This window comes from Orbicella faveolata, unplaced genomic scaffold (genome assembly GCF_042242905.1).
Source record: "Orbicella faveolata isolate gen_17 unplaced genomic scaffold, um_ofav_v1 contig_15, whole genome shotgun sequence".
NCBI classification, from domain to species: Eukaryota; Metazoa; Cnidaria; class Anthozoa; order Scleractinia; family Merulinidae; genus Orbicella; species Orbicella faveolata.
The window spans coordinates 8,085,084-8,101,992 of record NW_028301542.1 but is presented as its reverse complement, the minus strand read 5'-3'; the positions used below and the strand labels follow the sequence as shown (position 1 = coordinate 8,101,992).

At 38.2% G+C, this 16,909-nt stretch overlaps 1 protein-coding gene and 1 long non-coding RNA gene across 2 annotated transcripts; both read left to right on the top strand.

Moving 5' to 3' along the window:
- Positions 1 to 421: 421 nt before the first annotated feature.
- On the top strand, positions 422 to 1,666 carry LOC149113386 (uncharacterized). The gene is made up of 2 exons (XR_016206796.1): positions 422 to 711; positions 1,606 to 1,666. It is a non-coding gene; the product is annotated as an uncharacterized LOC149113386 (long non-coding RNA).
- A 5,201-nt stretch (positions 1,667 to 6,867) lies between these two features.
- Positions 6,868 to 11,292, top strand: LOC149113385 (GFP-like fluorescent chromoprotein cFP484). The gene is made up of 5 exons (XM_089288272.1): positions 6,868 to 7,020; positions 7,131 to 7,231; positions 9,144 to 9,362; positions 10,258 to 10,467; positions 10,873 to 11,292. The coding sequence occupies exons 1-5, from the start codon at positions 7,018 to 7,020 to the stop codon at positions 11,012 to 11,014; spliced, it is 675 nt and encodes a 224-aa protein (XP_089144398.1). The 5' UTR covers positions 6,868 to 7,017; the 3' UTR covers positions 11,015 to 11,292.
- Positions 11,293 to 16,909: the final 5,617 nt, after the last annotated feature.

Here is a 16,909-nt window from a genome sequence, read left to right as displayed (position 1 = left end):
GTATGCAAGGCAATATAGGGAAATACAACGGTATACAAGAATATACAAGGGTATAAGGAGGTATACAGGGGTATGCTAGGCGATACAAGGGTATATACAAAGGTATACAAGGGTAAACAAGGGTATACAGGGGTATACAAGGGCATACAGGGGTTTATAGGGGTATACAAAGGTATACAGGGGTATACGAGTGTATACAGGGGTTTACAGGGGTATACAAGGGCTACAGCCATATTCTCGGGACATTATATCTAGTACTAACCCGTTTTTCTTCATAATTCCGTTCTGAGTTTCATTTTAGAGAAGAAACTTTCACTTTAAATAGAGAAACCCCTTTTTTACATTTAATAGCGTTTTTGAGTCGATTGAGGTAGGCATTAACCCACTTATCAGAGTAACGGAGATGTTATTTATTGGAAAATTTACTGCGATGATCATTCTTCACTTTCATCTACAACCGAAAAGAAAAGTGGGAGACTCGAGAAAAGCAACTAAAAAGTGAACAAGAGGAAAGGTAACAATTTTTTGGGCATATGAAAAGCAAATTGTTATACATTGCCGTTCAAGAGGCTGAAGTTATAAAATATAAGTAATACTGTTTAAACAATTTTAAAGGTCTTGAAGTTACGAAAACATTACGAAGAACAGTTGAAGAACAACAGAAATTTTACAGAAAAACAACACCCACCTACAAAATCTCTTAAAAGAAAGGTAAATGCGATATGATGGGATGCATTGTGGTGTAATGATAGGTAATTTGATGTAATCTGATGTAATATAATGTGATATGATTTTTCAAAGCCACCCCCCAGGGGAGGGGATTACTTTCTATCAATAAGGTACTGGGGATGTGCCGCTGGCCTAGGTAGCACTTACATCACTGGAATGACTATAATGGGGTCCCAACAGCGGAGCTAAAACTGGGTCGCACATTTCAACACGACCACCTCGTTGGAAATCGAGGAAATATTTTGAATATTTTCCGATATAAAATGTACCAGAGCGTTTGAAGGTGAAGAGTGTGATCTTCTACGTATGACGAACCTGTCAATTAGTATACTAAGGTAGATTGATAAACAATTAACAGAAAATTATTAAGTCAAGATCGCAAAGTTTACATTTGGAAAAATGCGACTAAGATGGAGTCTATATATAATTGACCACAGAATGGACGATAATGAGCACGGGATGTCTGGGAGACCAGCGGCACATACCCAGCCAAGTTGAACGGCATTCAAACTGCTCTCTAGGAATTGCAAGCTGGTTCTTAAAACACTTTTGTCGGGCAGCTTAGGTCATTTCTTTCAGATACACTTCTCCAAAGGTAATTATTATCTCAGTACCATTGTTATCAGACGATGGTGAAAAGAGTCGGTTTTAGTAATGACTGTTAACCGTACAAAGTAAGATAAGAATGTAACGCACGAATTTCAACTTTTAAGTGATGGTTCTTGTTCAAAAGACCAAAATTTATTATGAGTTTTAAGAAAAAAAAAAAAAAAAAAACATTTTGTAATGTGAAGATACCTTTTGGTTTATTTAGACATTGTACACTAAGAGACTGCAGTGTGTAAGCCATGTTCTTGTTTGAATTCTATTTGCCAGCTTGGACATCGCCACCCAAAGGGCGGAGGAGAATGAGATATTAAAGCAAAAAGTAAAAGAATGTGAGCGCCAGCTACAGGGGAGAGTTAGCATCAGTCCAAAATACTCGAGAGACGAGGAAGGGTACACATATGGGTGATATTGGTCTTGTCTTTGTTAACCCTATTAAACTTATCAAACTCCTTGCACGACGACGTTTAGCAGGTGACCGTCAGGTCGCACAGTATAGTCGGACATACGAACAATAATTGTTTTTATTTATATTGTTGTGGTGGTGCCGCGGTTAACTGTACTTGGTAAAGTAATTTTATTTTATATTCAAAATTATTTGCTTCGTTCTGTTTACCATGTCAAGCTTTACGTATCAGCAACAAATGGTGAAAGCAAAACTAGAGGAGAAACGTAGAGAGCTTGACAAGTTTAAAGAAAGGTAATAAGAGTCGGTAAGCACTTTGTCTAATCTAAAACATTTTAATAGCGATGGCCATTTTTTCAAAACCATTTAATGCAGCCACTGCTGAAAACACACTTTGTTATTAAAAAGTCTAGTTGTCTAAAATACTATTTAATAAATAATTATTTGGAAAATGTTATTTAATCAAAAGCAAAAACATTTATTTAGAGCCTGCTCGTAGCTTACACTTTTTCTAAAAAGAGATACCGAGACTGTATGCATTTCTCACAGGCATGCCGCTTTCTAAAAAGAAGAGTGAGATCTGATCAGAGACGAGCAGAAAACACACTAAGCACAAACAGGCAGTCACAGCAGGAGAGTGAATACGTCATTGAATTTAAGGACGGCAGACGTGTTGATGCTATTAACATTCTAACAACTAGAGTTGGTCGTTATCGGGGAAGCAAAATCAGCTCAATGGAGTATCTTAAGTGTTGCAGACTCGCTTGCTTTATTTTTGAGGTAATGTTCTTGAACTTTAATATGTATCAAGTGTTAATTATTTATTTCTTGATATAATGTTGAAAAGCTTAGTTGAGCTTTTTCTTCACGTTCACAGTTCTATGATAACGAATGCACTGGTTTATTGGGCTGAAGTTCAACTTCTGCATTTCATGGTTTTCCCTCAAAGTGTGATCTGAACAGAAATAATATCTAGCATCTATAATAACCTTTCTTTTGCAGAAAAAACAGTATAAAAAATGAATTTGTTCTCAGATAAACGACTTCTGAAATGAAATCATCAGTCTTCGGCAGACGAAGGCATTACCATTTATCACAGCGAATTAATCCATGAGAACGCCGTCTTTTAGCATTTCCTTGAAATATCTCATCACTTGGAAAAGAGAAGATTATCTCGCTTTAATCTTGAAAGAACCGATTCGAAATTGGTGAAAAGGATACTAGAACCGCCGGGAGCTGAATTCTCAACGCAAAATCTCAAGCGGGGCAGTGCTAGAAAGGGAGTGTTCAATAGAGGCAGAACACAAGTAAAAACCTTCGTCGACCCGAGCAGGATCAAATTCGAAAAGAGCGGCTTACCAGATTCGACAAGGGTGATGGTCAAGCGAAAATAAGAGCTTAAACTCTACTTCAACTTAAAATACAACAAATAAGCGGGGAAAAACAGGCTACAGTCCAAGGTCCACCAAATCTGGCCATGACACTCCCACCTTCCCACCCAACCTCTTTCCCATTTCCTTTTCCCTTACTTAGAGCAAGACGGGGCGAGGCGGGGCGAGGTGGGGCGCGGCGGGGTGGTTTTAACTTTGTGAGAATGAGACACGAGTAGGAAACATGCACAAAGTTTGGACATGAAAGATGTCACCAACAATGGAAGCCGAAATCCTCAGTTTAAAATTTCCTGATTCAGATTGCTTATGTCGTTTTGGCTGTGAAGGAGTCTTTCGCAGAATTTACCTGTACTGTAATGGAAATGTTCGTGAATGACAATAAATAAATGAAAATAAAAATTGAGGTGTGCCCGGGGCATTCACTTTTACTATAAGTCCTCTAAACATTAAGCACAATTCATTGAATAGATTATAACTTTGTTAACGACGGGAGCTTTCACAGGATTATTTTTCATAGCATTAAAGTCAAGTCAAAGCATGATATTAAGCGATTGAAATCATACCTTCTTCGTCATTTTTTCAGCCTCCATGTTTTTTGCGAGCATGCAACTTGAACCCAGTCTTCTAAAAGAAGCCGCGAACAACTAGTGAAATCCTCGCGAAATGCCCGTTCAAACCCCCACATTGCATAACAAAGCCGTGAAAAAATGTTCATTCCGCGACTACCTGGGAGCCTAAATTGAGTGAAAACGAGGTAAAAACCCCCACTTTGCCCCGGATATCCTCCAATTGCGGTGGGGGGAGGGGGGTTCAAATGACTGGTGCATAACTAGGATACTACAAAATGCAATAGGAAAATAAAGTGAACTACAAAAGGTAATGCATGGAGGATATTACATGGAGGCGAAGTGTAGTGACCGAGGATGGAAGGAACAAAATAATGATCCTAAAATGTACACGTTATTTCTTAATTGTTTCGACATGCTGGTGCATTCAGTCTTCAATATGGCTAATGAAACGAACGGTTCAATCCCAACCGCATTAAGTTTTCCAAGTGGCTTCTTACTCGGTCTGCCAGAAGAATCATGAGCCCCGATATGGAATCCCTGTGAGAACACATCCCACCACTGGCAGGATGGAGGGCCGGGTTAGTCCGCGGGACAAGTATCGTTAAGATTGATCAAGATAGGACAATTCACACGAGCTACGAACAGTGATGTCAACTTGAACAGATTAACTGTTCATTAATACGCGCGTGTAGTAAATATTCAAGTGATTCTTTTAAAACCAATGTTTATCTTTGCAGGATGCCAAAAGTGCTATTGCTAATGACTGGAAACGACGTTATCAAGATCACCTTCTTCTAGATTACGACAGGATGCTCTTGCACGACTTGAATGACTACATCAAATATTGCACGCAGTTCTCCTTCTCTTACACGATAGAGCGGTTTTCAACTGAGCGTCGTGAAACCAAAAACAAAACCAATTAGTTACCAATTAGACTACTCAGCTCATCTCAAACCGTAGTATAACCAAAACCAAAGTAATTGTCTGATTACGTTCGACACTCAATTGAAAACTGTTCTATTACGTAATAAACCGCTCACTCGATTACACTTGCGAAAAATAGTTAGTTGACATACCAAGAGCTGACCATTTTAAAAGCACTTGGAGACGCGTGAAACTTTTCAGGGGAATCGAGGCAAGGACATTGGTGTGTTCACTGGTTATCCTCCTGGTTACTCGATAAACTTTTTAGTGCGACTCTTTCTTAATATGAAGGTTAACGCTAACGAAATAAAAGATATAAGTTATATAAGTTATTGTAGAGTATTACATAAGTTATTAAATACGATAACTTATAAGAGAGAATGTATCTCTGCTCCATTTTCAACTCTTGGTGTAAAAAAAAAAAACAGTTATTAGACTGATTGATAAAAAACCCAGGATGTAATGCCTAGTTTAATTTAAATCTGCTAGGCCAAATTAGACTGGTTGAATGACTGATTGCGTCGAAGAAACAGGGAGATCTTATATATAGTCGTGAAAATAACCACGCTTTTGATGTCATGTATCAACTCTTCGTTAACCGAAGCAATGAACGTTAACCCTAATGCTAACGGAAATGAAAATCAAGATAACAGTATCTTTACTTGATGATATGATGAATTATGTAATTCCATATGAAAAAGACCTTTTTTTTGAATTCGTCGTTAATTCTAACGATTCACTTAAAACCAAAATAACAAATGCAGAAATTAATAAACACGAACTTAAACTTAAATATACCGATTATACAACGATACGAAAAACGGGAAAAAAAAAAAAAAAAATAGAAAGGAAAATACGAGATTACCTACAAGATCTGTACGGCATTCCGGAACTGACAACGCCTGAATACAGCTAGACAATAGACGATTACCTAACACGACGTGAAAAAACTAATTTACATTTAAAACTGTGCGAGAAAGTTCGCAAAAATTAGCCTGTAACAACAAAGACAAAAACAAAAAAGAAAAGGCGACCAAAAACGGAAAAATTTTAATTCTCGTAGTTACAAAAGTAATTCCATTAATGTTTGCATCATTGCACTTGTTAGTCGATACCCCAAGGTGATTTTCATTTCTGAAACTCATTAATTATTCATGTCGTTGTTACCCAACCAAAACGCCTCATTCTGGTGAGGTGGATGATCGAGTTTGAAAAACCAATAAAAAACGATATGAAAACCGCACGTGCTTGGAAACGATTTCAAACCCGCGTGTAAAATGTTTCTTAATCTGCATATTCATAGAGCAAGACCAACACATGAAGATGAACAACTTTATTTAATCACACAGAGTTACAATACACTTTAAAGCAAGCTTATTTACTGCTGACATTGAATGTAACGGTACAGTTGTTAAAGTCCCCAAAACAGAAAGAGCTATTCTTTTCTAAATTAAATTCTCCCTCATTGATTGCTACCTTGTCTTTTGGTTCGGTCTCAACCTTGCTTATACACTTCGGCCCCTAAATGGCACTTACGCGGGAAACAACTTTCTCCTCCGGTTTTTATATTGAGTAGACTTTGGAATAGCGCTGGTCACACAAGTTTCCTCTTCTTAAGCTAGTTTAGGAGGTCTAAATCTGTACTCTGCCATCTGCATTGCGAAGCAACGTGCTCGCTCAGAAGTCACAAACAGTTAGGTAACAACGTGGCATTGAATACAAATAAAATAATATCACAGACCAGCAAGCAGCAAGTAGGTGACGGGTTCACATTCCACGCCTCAAATAAAACATATTTAAATTCAGAAAACTTATTGCAATGATAATTTCTACAAATTTTCTTTGTTGAAGAACTAATTTCAAAAACTTGCGCTTCGGGTTTCATTAGGTTTCAAAATAATATCACAGGCCAGCAAGCAGCAAGTAGGTGACGGGTTCACATTCCACGCCTCAAATAACACATATTTAAATTCAGAGAACTTACTGTAATGATAATTTCTACAAATTTTCTTTGTTGAAGAACTAATTTCAAAAACTTGCGCTTCGGGTTTCATCAGGTTTCAAAACGCTCGAAAACAATAAAACCAAATGTTTTCTCGCGTTTGGAAACCGGTGATGAAACCCGAAGCACGAGTTTTTGAAATAGTACGTGAACAACGAAAAAGTGTGGCTTGGTATGATAGACATCAAAGGGTTTGGTGTTTGTTACAATGAGTTGTTTTTTGTTACATTAGGGTTCCTGGCTTATAATTGATTCAATTTTGGGTGTGACATTCAGGTTTAAAGCAGCATCCTCAGTGCTGAGGTCTCATTCACCCCGGTGATTTGGAAGAGAGCAGATCGAGAACAACAAGAGCTGTATTACGCTAAAATCTTACTTGCGTCTACCATCATGGTAAGTGTTGCACGAGAAAAGGTTTCGTTTCATTTTGACTGATGAATTTACTCTACTGCTTATTTTGAACTGTTGGCTGATGTCAGATTTATCCCAATCTCTTTCCGCAGAGTGTGATTAAACCAGAAATGAAGATCAAGCTGCGTATGGACGGTGCTGTAAACGGGCACAAGTTCGTGATTACAGGGGAAGGAAGAGGCCAGCCTTTCGAGTAAGTAAAAGTTTGCAAATGTTTAATCATTTTGGTCAGTTTTACGGCACCCTTGCTTCGAGCATTGCTTAGTATTTTTTTTTTTTTCATATTCTTTTCTCATTGAACAAGATAGAGAATACGTCCAAAGCCGTATTTTATTCCGTATATCGCAGCAGATACAGGGTTTATTTCTCTTTCCTTCGATTTTACGACCCTTGAGGTTACCTTACGCCTTCAGAGGTGTCTAAGTCCAAGCAATGTTGCGCGTCCAGTTTAAACTGTGGACACCTGAGCCCCTATTTCCAATTAATTAAAGCTCATAGAGCTGGCTATCAAACTATACCAAGAATTGAAATAAAAATTGAAATAAAAAGGAATTATCGAATTTTTTACGACCTGTAAATGTGAGCGCCCAAATCACCTTTTGAAAACTACAAGGCGAACCGAATTTGGTTTTTCGTTTATCTAATTTGTTCCTCAGTTTCTGGACCCAAAGCGCTAAAGAACGTGTGTGCGATTTGCCATATTTAATTTCCGTGAAAAGTTACTGAACATGTTCGAAATACGATGAAAAAAGCATCGACCGCCCGTAGACAAGTTATATTCTACGTCCAAATTTGAGACCAAACGAACAAATTCTCTTTGACTTGTAGCTTTTAAAAAGGACACGAAAGGTTATTCGGACACTCGCATTTAGAGGTCGAGAAAAATTCGACAATTCATTTTATCCCCAAATTCTTGGTATATTGTGATAGCCAGTTCTATAAGCTTTACTTTGATACAGGGGTTTTAAGTATCGACAGTTTCAACCGGACGCGCTGTATCGTTTGGACTCGAGACACCTAAAGTTTCTCCAAAGGTAAACGAACGAAGATAGCGAGAAAGTCTACATGAAGACTTTCAAAAATTAATTCTTATCCTTGCCTCGAAATCGAAACCTAAAATCTACCTGCCTTTGCTCTATGTTACAAGGATTGTGGGGCTAAAAAGCTCCACTTGCTATGTATTTCTTAGCCATTCATCATTTACCTGAAAAAAACCTTTCATTACTTGGGTTTTTGTCAGGTTGAAAACATCCTCTGTGATGCGACCAGACCGTTAAGTGTCTCTTTATTTAACGTTTCCATACCTAGTTTATCAAGTAATTCCCGCCTTGTTTCTGAGTTGTTTTCTTTTCCCCTGTTTCTCTTTCTTTGCCACATAGAAAAGTTGGTCGTCGCCTCATTTGTGTCAAAGTACAAGCACTATAAAAGTGCGCACTATTCAAAAGAGCGAGCAACCAATTAACTCAGTCGAAAGGAACTTACTGAAATGTTTGCGTATAGATAATAGAGCCAAATGGTAATAAAATCTGGCAAAGTTCTTTGTTTATGTTTTTGTTGGCTATTTTGAGGGTTGACCCCGCACAAAACCTGGCAACATACCAAAGGCGGTTATGTGTGCTCACACAACTAACCAAGAGAAGCATTGCGATTGTAGTGTAATTTATACACAATCAATGAGCATTAAACGAAAGATGGGCGGGGTCAAGGACCTTTCAACATACATTTTAGCCAGTTTGTTTGTTTCTTTGAGGTTTACCGACCCTTTTAACCATTTCCCTCTATTCAAATTTCTATAGTTTGGTGGTGTAAAAGAAAGCCACCAAATATTTACCAGGAAAACAATCATACGGTTCTGAAAGTTTGAGGTCATGATCAGACTGTAATAGTCGAAAGCAAATATTCACTTGTTTAATAAGGGCTTTATCTACTAACAGAATGCTGTTGATGAGAATTTTAAAGCTATTTTTCGATTGCCATTAATCAGGCAAAGCAGATACGTGTATCTGGCGTCATTATCCAAGGACTTTGTAACAGAGAAAAAAAATACGCACTGCATATGAACAGTTCCTTTTTTTTACGTTTTCGGTTTCTTGTTTGTGTTTTAGGGGAAAACAAACTATGAACCTGACAGTCATAGACGGCGGACCTCTGCCTTTCGCTTTCGACATCTTGACAACAGCATTCGATTACGGCAACAGGGTATTCGCCAAATACCCAGAAGACATACCAGACTATTTCAAGCAGTCGTTTCCTGAGGGGTTTTCTTGGGAACGAAGCATGACTTACGAAGACGGGGGCATTTGCATCGCCACAGATGACATAAAGTAAGTAAGATGTAGAGCTGATGGCTCTCGCCAAGAAGATTTATAGGAAATTTATAGGAACCTGCACAAAAAATTAATACGTGATACCTCCGTCGAAGAATTGTCATGAAAATTTTTATCCCAAGTCAGAGTATTCTGAAATTCTGTCTACAAATCTTCGAAGCGATTGCGGTTTATTTAGTTCAGCTTCGCATTCCCTGTGGAATGAGTATGCTTCATCAACTGATGTTTACAAGCTCGTGGAAATAGTCTTCCAGAGTTAAAAACCTGAAGAAGTTTGCACGATAAATATGCAATACATCTAAACGACTTATATGATAAAATCGCCAAGAAAAATTAAAGGTCATTTCATTGACATACTATGGAAATTCCTCACTACTCTTCAATATCTACTCCTCTTCTCTTCAGTTCAAAACTGGCGCCAATATTCTTGTTTGACGTCACTAGCCCCAGTCTCTGTTGCCTTCGGTCTTGTGCTTAGTAATCCCGACTTAATAAATTCTAAAAAAAATCTCTGTTTTAACCAACACAACTGCTTGTGGCAATTTGTTCCATGCAATATAAGATTATCCCGCTAAAAATATATTTGGGGTTATATAAACTTTAAGGCATTTTTCCAAAATGGTTCTCTCTGTGTATCATAAAAGGGAAGAAGAAAAAAATCGCCACTGGTTTTGTCTGGTATCATCTATTAAATTACACTACTAACTATGCCTGTAAATGACAAAGTCTTTTATCTTTGCATGGTAACACTGACTATCTTTTATTTCTTTTTTATCAGAATGAAGAAAGACGTCCACAACTGTGACTGTTTAATTTAATGTTTTCTTGTTTATTTTCTTAAATGGTCATGGTAGCATTACTGAGTATATATCCCTGACCTTTCTTTCATCAGAATGGAAGGCGACTGCTTTTCCTATGAAATTCGATTTGATGGGGTGAACTTTCCTGCCAATAGCGCAGTTATGCAGAAGAAGACCGTGAAATGGGAGCCATGCACTGAGGAAATGTATGTGCGTGATGGAGTGCTGAAAGGTGATGTTAACATGGCTCTGTTGCTTGAAGGAGGTGGCCATTACCGATGTGACTTCAAAACTACTTACAAGTAAGTTTTTCTGTTTTATTATGCGTTTAAAATATTGATGACTTACAATAAGGAGACATGAATAAGTTCATCAAGACATGAATAAGTTTTACTGGTCCCTGTTACAGTGGAATCAGGAACGTCAGCTCCGACTTCTAGATTAGAGATGCCTGATCTGGGGATTGGTGTTGAACACTCCAAAAATATCTGAACTGCAAACACAAGATCCAGTTAGTTATCCAGCGAACAACCTTACCTAGGAGATATCTTTTTTTTTTTTTTTTTTTATCAGGATAGTAAACTTCGGAAGCTGGCAACGATCAGGCTACAGTAGTTTGTACATTTAAAACAGTATTGTATTTTTTATATGCTGATGCACTCGACCCAGTGTCACTAACTCGAGTTCCTTTGCTTCTTTGCATGCAGAGCTAAGAAGGTTGTCCAGATGCCAGACTATCACTTTGTGAATCACCGACTTGAGATAACATGGCATGACGAGGATTACAACAATGTTAAGCTGTCTGAGCATGCAGAAGCTCATTCTGGACTGCCAAGGCAGGCCAAATAAAGGCTTGACGAAAAGCCAAAACGGCAAAGAGTACAAGAAAGTATATATATATATATTTTTTTCAATTGAAAGGCATTCCACTCGGAATTAGTATTTGATACTTTCAATTCAAGGATTTATTTTGGAATTTGCTAGGCACTAGCTTTATTGTTATATTAAGTTAAAGACAGTTCAACATTTTTTTCGGTAATGCAACATAGACATAGACGTCTTAAACCCAGTAGTGGTCAAGTACAAGTAAGAAAACTGTGGTGAGAATAAACTTGTAGTCGAAGCCAGGTTTTGAAGAGTTTTCTTATCATAGAGCAGAAGTTTTGGAAAGATTTTGAATTTTTCCTTCCCCTTCGTCGCACCTTAATTTTTTGGTTTAAAACGGTCAAGTACAACAGGAATGGTGCAAGATTTAAAACAGGAACCACGCACTCTTTCCTTTCTTTCTTTCCTTTTTAAACTTGCAAAATATTATTTTCCAAGTTGTAGTGGTGAAGCGATTTCACTCCATCACTCCTTCTTCACTGGGTCACTTCCTGTTAGGCATTTGAAACCCCGAGGGGGGGGGGGGAGGAAACTCGAATATGAAAAGGTCAGGGATGCTCTTCGGAAAATTTGAGTTTTACTCCTAAAGGAGACTAGTATAGGAGTTGCTCAAGCTTATTGGACCCCTAAAAGATAGCACTTAAAACGGAAAAGGTTCGATTACTAGCCACTGTTACGTTCAAGAAAGTATCTCTCGCGCACTTGTAGACCCGACTCGCGTACTCGAGAGATCAGCAGAAATCAAGCCTAAAACCAGCAATTAAATGAGAGCGTTTCTTTTAATTATTACTTCTTCGAATGCACCCTAAAGGTTACTTTGAACTCTAAAGATGGTGACGTTTCGTCGTGAACACCCTAACTGAGACCAGAATCCTTGATTTGTGCCCGAGACGACTAGCATCCCCGACCTTTTCATATAGGAGGTTCCCCCCCCGGTTTCGAACATCCGCCGTTTAGGCCGTTTTACAGTCGCTCGCACCGTGTCAAGTTACGTATTCTTTGAATTTCTGACGTAAGTACCCAATATCTGACCGCAGAAATGCTTTACATTCAATAAATTTTCTCACAAACGTTTTTATAACTAGAAGCTAGCTGTGATTATATAAATAGCTCATACAGGTTTAACCATACTCGATTTCCGAAAAAGAAGACATTGAAAGTCACGAAATTGATGAGCTGTATGAATTTTCCAATGATTCAAGCCGTGATTAAATGTCTTAGACGATTAACAGTCATGAGAATTGAAGAGAATCGTAACGACCTGTTCCGCTGTTTATTTATACGATTTTGTAAATAAACAAATACAGTCAAGTAAATACGGACATGGCGAAAAGAGGAACAGTTGATAAGCTGGGAGTTCCGCAGTCTTTAGCATCGCCTCGAAAAGGGAAGGAAAAAAAGAAGTTATTACAATACGGGGTATTCGTATTTGGTCATCCATCCAAGTATTAACCGCGCCGAACAGGGCTTAACTTTGTTAAGCGGACGAGACGTGGTGCTGTCCTTGTTGTATAGTGGCTCTACGCTGAACGCGCTTTTTTAGCGGAGCTTCGACGGCCCGAAGGGCCCCCAAGCGGGGCCCTATACTCATACAGGAAAGTAAGGTTACCCATGAATGGATTTTCTCATGGTTATCATGGCTAGCGGTATTGCTCGTGGGCGCGTACGCATGACGACGGAGTCGCGCAAGATGGCGGCCATACTCCAGCTAATAGGTTGACAGAGACTTGCACCCTCCGCTCGGTTTGTAGAGGAAGAAAGCCATCTTTTCTTGGCAGGATTTTTTAAGAAAAGAAGACTCATTTCTGTTTGTTATGTCGACAAACGATAGCGGAGGTTGATCTCACGTTTTTAAGATAAGGTTGACCTGAAGCAAAAAAATTAAGATAACAACAGAAAGCAAGAATTAACAGGCAAATAGGTAGCGAAGAAGATCGCGAAAGAGAGCGGGCCAGCGCTGGGGAAGGAGGGGAAACAGTACTGAACAATGCCATGAATTATATCGAGTCAATGGCTAGAGAAAGGAGATGAAATAATACCGAACAATGCCGTGAAGGAAAGGTAACAAGGGCTATATATAGAAAGACGAAAGTACCCGACAAATGAACTTCCCAAGTTTAAAATTCGCGTGACGCGATGCTGTGCAGCCGTGCAAGAAAGGTCACATGATTTGATCAGGTGATGAACAAGAGACGTGAACAGAGAAATTACAAAACAGTAAACACAGCGGTAAAAAGAAAAGAAAAGATTGGGTCAATTCAGTCTTCACAACTTTTGCTGCAAGTTTCTGCCCGGAAGATTTATACTGGCCGAAGTGAATTGCCAACTTGCGGTAAGTGACTTTTGTTGTAGCGTTTGCTATGAAAATTATCAAGTTGCCTGGGCGAGATAAGCTTATTTTTAATAGGAATCGTTTTCAAAGTCTTCCTTATTTGAAGCCATGCTGTGAGACATTTTAAAAGTAACATCGTTTTAATCTCGCTCATCTCTAAACAATAACACGTGAGTCGCTTTGCGGAGGTTGTTGTAAGTTGCTTATTGTAAACAAATTAAGTTTTCTGCGGCAGGTATATTTTGCAGGTTGCAGATTGCAGATTGCAGGTTGCAGGTTGAAATTTAATTATGACTGGAAAACCGTTGGCACGAAAAATAATTAATAACCTATATACTCGTCAGGGGTTCTTACATAAAGTAGTTTGCGTCTTTCACATAGTGGAAAACACGATCGATCTGCTATAAGTACTTATCGATCGACACACTGAGACCAGTGAAATCTCTTCAAAGCCATCTGGATGGCCGCTCCAGAGATGTTTCCATCCAGATTTGGCTCGAGTCTTCCCTTAACAACAGAAGATTGCCATCACAAATGAAGCAAATAAATAAAGAAATGAAATAATATAAGATTTTAACCAACGGAATATACTAGCACAAGCTCAGTGTGCTTTTATTTTGGTACTCACAGGGAAGAAACCAAATTCAGCAGATATTTCAGATGATATTTCAGATGTTTCTTCTAAAACAGTAATTCATTGCAGGCTTAAAATCATAGGAATATACTCTCCTCCCATCGCTTCGGCCGGTTTGGCACTTAAATGGAAGCCACCTTACTGAGCGATTGTAAACAGAATCATGTAACAGTCACGGTAAGTCTACCACCTCTACGTTTCTTTTAAGTGCCAACGGTTTTTCTGTTATAATTCAATTTCAACCTGCAACCTGCAAAATATAGCTGCCGAGTTTTCTGTCGATTTTCGTCGTCAACTTATAACCTCACGTCTAAAAATAAGCGTAACCAAAACCGTATTTGTAAACACTGCCGGGCGAGTTTTGAAGTTTTCTTTGTGTTAGTTTTGTTGGCACGGCCGCTTCGTAGACTGCTAAATTTTTTTCTTCTGTCGTTGAAAACGAAGAAAGGTTAACAAATCACTTTACTCCGAAGCGAACAGGATTTGCTAAATTAACTTTTGACGCTCCTATGTGAATATTTTGCATATTGTGATTACAAAGTATGGAGATTTCCTGGTTTTGTTAGTTCAATTTATTCGGTTTGGCGAAATGCTTGAGAGAATTTCTAGGTTAATTTGGTTGAAGACTGATAAAGCTACTGCCGATCAAATGACTACAAAGCTAAATATTGAGCCGTCGGAAAAAATACACACTGTAATATTCAAATTTAAGCGTGAATGATTATCAAACTTTAACACTGCAACCTTTAACGAATTTTCTTGATCCCTTCTTTCATTCGGTCATCCTTCATTGAGAGGGGATTTGCTGTTTGATACTCAGATGTAGTGATATGCATATTGTTGTTTAATGTAGATTTCCTCGTTTTATTTTGTTGTTGTCCAATTAGTTCGGTTTGGTGAAATGCGTATTGTCCAAGTGTCGAGTAGACGATTATGCATGGAAACCCTGTTGGCAAATAAACCTTTCTTTTGATTTTGATTTAATATTTGAGTTTATTAGTGCCACTGCTTTTTGTTGGGGGTACATGACCCCTATTTTCTTAATGAGAGGTTATAATCCCCAGTGCGTTATTTACACTTATGCAAATGTTCCTAAAAAGTGACATAGCACTAATTACAAAAAAATGCGAAGAGCTTTACTCCGTAATGAACAGTGTAAATGACATTTACATACTTAGAAAAAATTTAGGGCGTAGAAGTCCTCGCTCTGACCATTTCTCGGTAACAAAAATAACTTTTACATACATATATACACAGTCTAGTTTGTTAGAGCACTCTCCTCTCTCCACTCTCTTCTTCACACTATTTTTTTTATTAATTAACGTATCAACTGAATGCCACTGACTGTTTCCTTTGTTGTGCTTGCTTACTGTTTTGCTCGTCGAAGAAAGTTCCAGTTTCTTCCCAGCTGTTTCCTTTGTCCTTTCCGGTACCAATTCGTTTGTTATATAACTTTGTGAATTCTCTATTCTCCTTAAATTTCTCGTCAGGGTTATAGAATGCACTCTCAGAGTGTTCAATCGTAGTTTTCAGTTGCTACAATTTTCAGGAAAAAAGCAATAGTTTTCTTAATTTCCTTTTGCTTCGTGTTAGGACCTTTCAGCACGCCCGTAACTGGCCCGTGGGCATTACGGGAGAATACTTTTTAAGTACAGAATTAGATTCGTTTTAGTGTTAAGAGCCAGTGCCCATAACTATGGACCAAACAACGGCACAAGTCGAAAAATCGATTTTGCTCATTTTTTGCCCATAGATTGGCCCTAGCTAGTAAACAAACGGACCATAGTTAGTTTCAGCTAATGCAGCTTTTTTGGGGAGAAATTTGCGAAAAACGATTTTGCCCCGATTGAGCTCAAAATCTACTTCCTGTTATGCTAAATTTTCTAAAAATTTGATTGCTTTGGGCGTCGCACAGCAGCTACTTAAGAATCTTTCAATGGTCTTCACATTCAGCTCAGGTCTTCATGGTATGACTGAGCGAAAAATAAAATAAATCGAGGTTTCGTTTGAGCCCGAAACGAGATCGAAGAGAAACGCAAAATATTACGATGTGTTGCAAACGAATTATAGTACTAAAATATCGCCATATTTTCCCATGGGCTATAACTTTAAATGCCATAAAAAACACTTTCTACGGGTTAACTGTACACCCACCTGTTTGAAAATCAAAAAATATCTCTGGGCAAATGGTTTTAAGTCGCCCGCCTTGGCCTGTGCTTCTCATAAATTTTTGCCTGAACCGCGGTGAGAATGTAAACAATTGCGTGAAGCGGGCGGTCACCGTGAATACATAATTCGTTTCCAACAAACCGCAGATGGCTATCTTAGAACATTTGGGTGAAAAAAATAAAAAAATAAAAAAATAAAAAAAATAGTGGACCACTTTTAACTTTAATATTTTGAAAGTCATCGCTTTGGAAATTTCGTTAATTAAAAACGCCAATTAAAAGCAATTTACTGGGAGTTCGGGTGTTACTGCTATGTCGTTTTAAGCTGTCGTTCTTTCTTTGATCATTTTAATTACAAGAGCGAGTTCTAGAAAGAAAATCGTTCTAAGTTCATTTGTTAAGCGTGATGACAAGTTGATATTGTTGGTTTGTAGCCTAACGTGATCTGAAGGAATGCTACAGTGATTAAATTTGTATTTGTTGATTTCGACGGATCGATTTTCGGGTTAAACCTTTTTATTTGTACCAACACATTTAGTGCCTTTTCTCCGGCTAAAAAGTCGGAAAAAGTAAAGTAAACAAATCCTAAAAGTTTAAATCATAAATAAGAGGCATCAACAGTGCGAGTGTCTCGGTAAGCTGTTAATTTGAACAATTACTGTGCTGGACGGATTGCTTTCCATGTTACGCACGTACTATACATATAGTTCATTGTGCGCGAATGT

Coding starts and splice junctions, on each gene's coding strand:
- LOC149113385 (XM_089288272.1), top strand. Junction 7,232..9,143: donor GGAAGAGGCCAGCCTTTCGA/GTAAGTAAAAGT, acceptor TTTGTGTTTTAG/GGGAAAACAAACTATGAACC. Junction 9,363..10,257: donor ATCGCCACAGATGACATAAA/GTAAGTAAGATG, acceptor TTCTTTCATCAG/AATGGAAGGCGACTGCTTTT.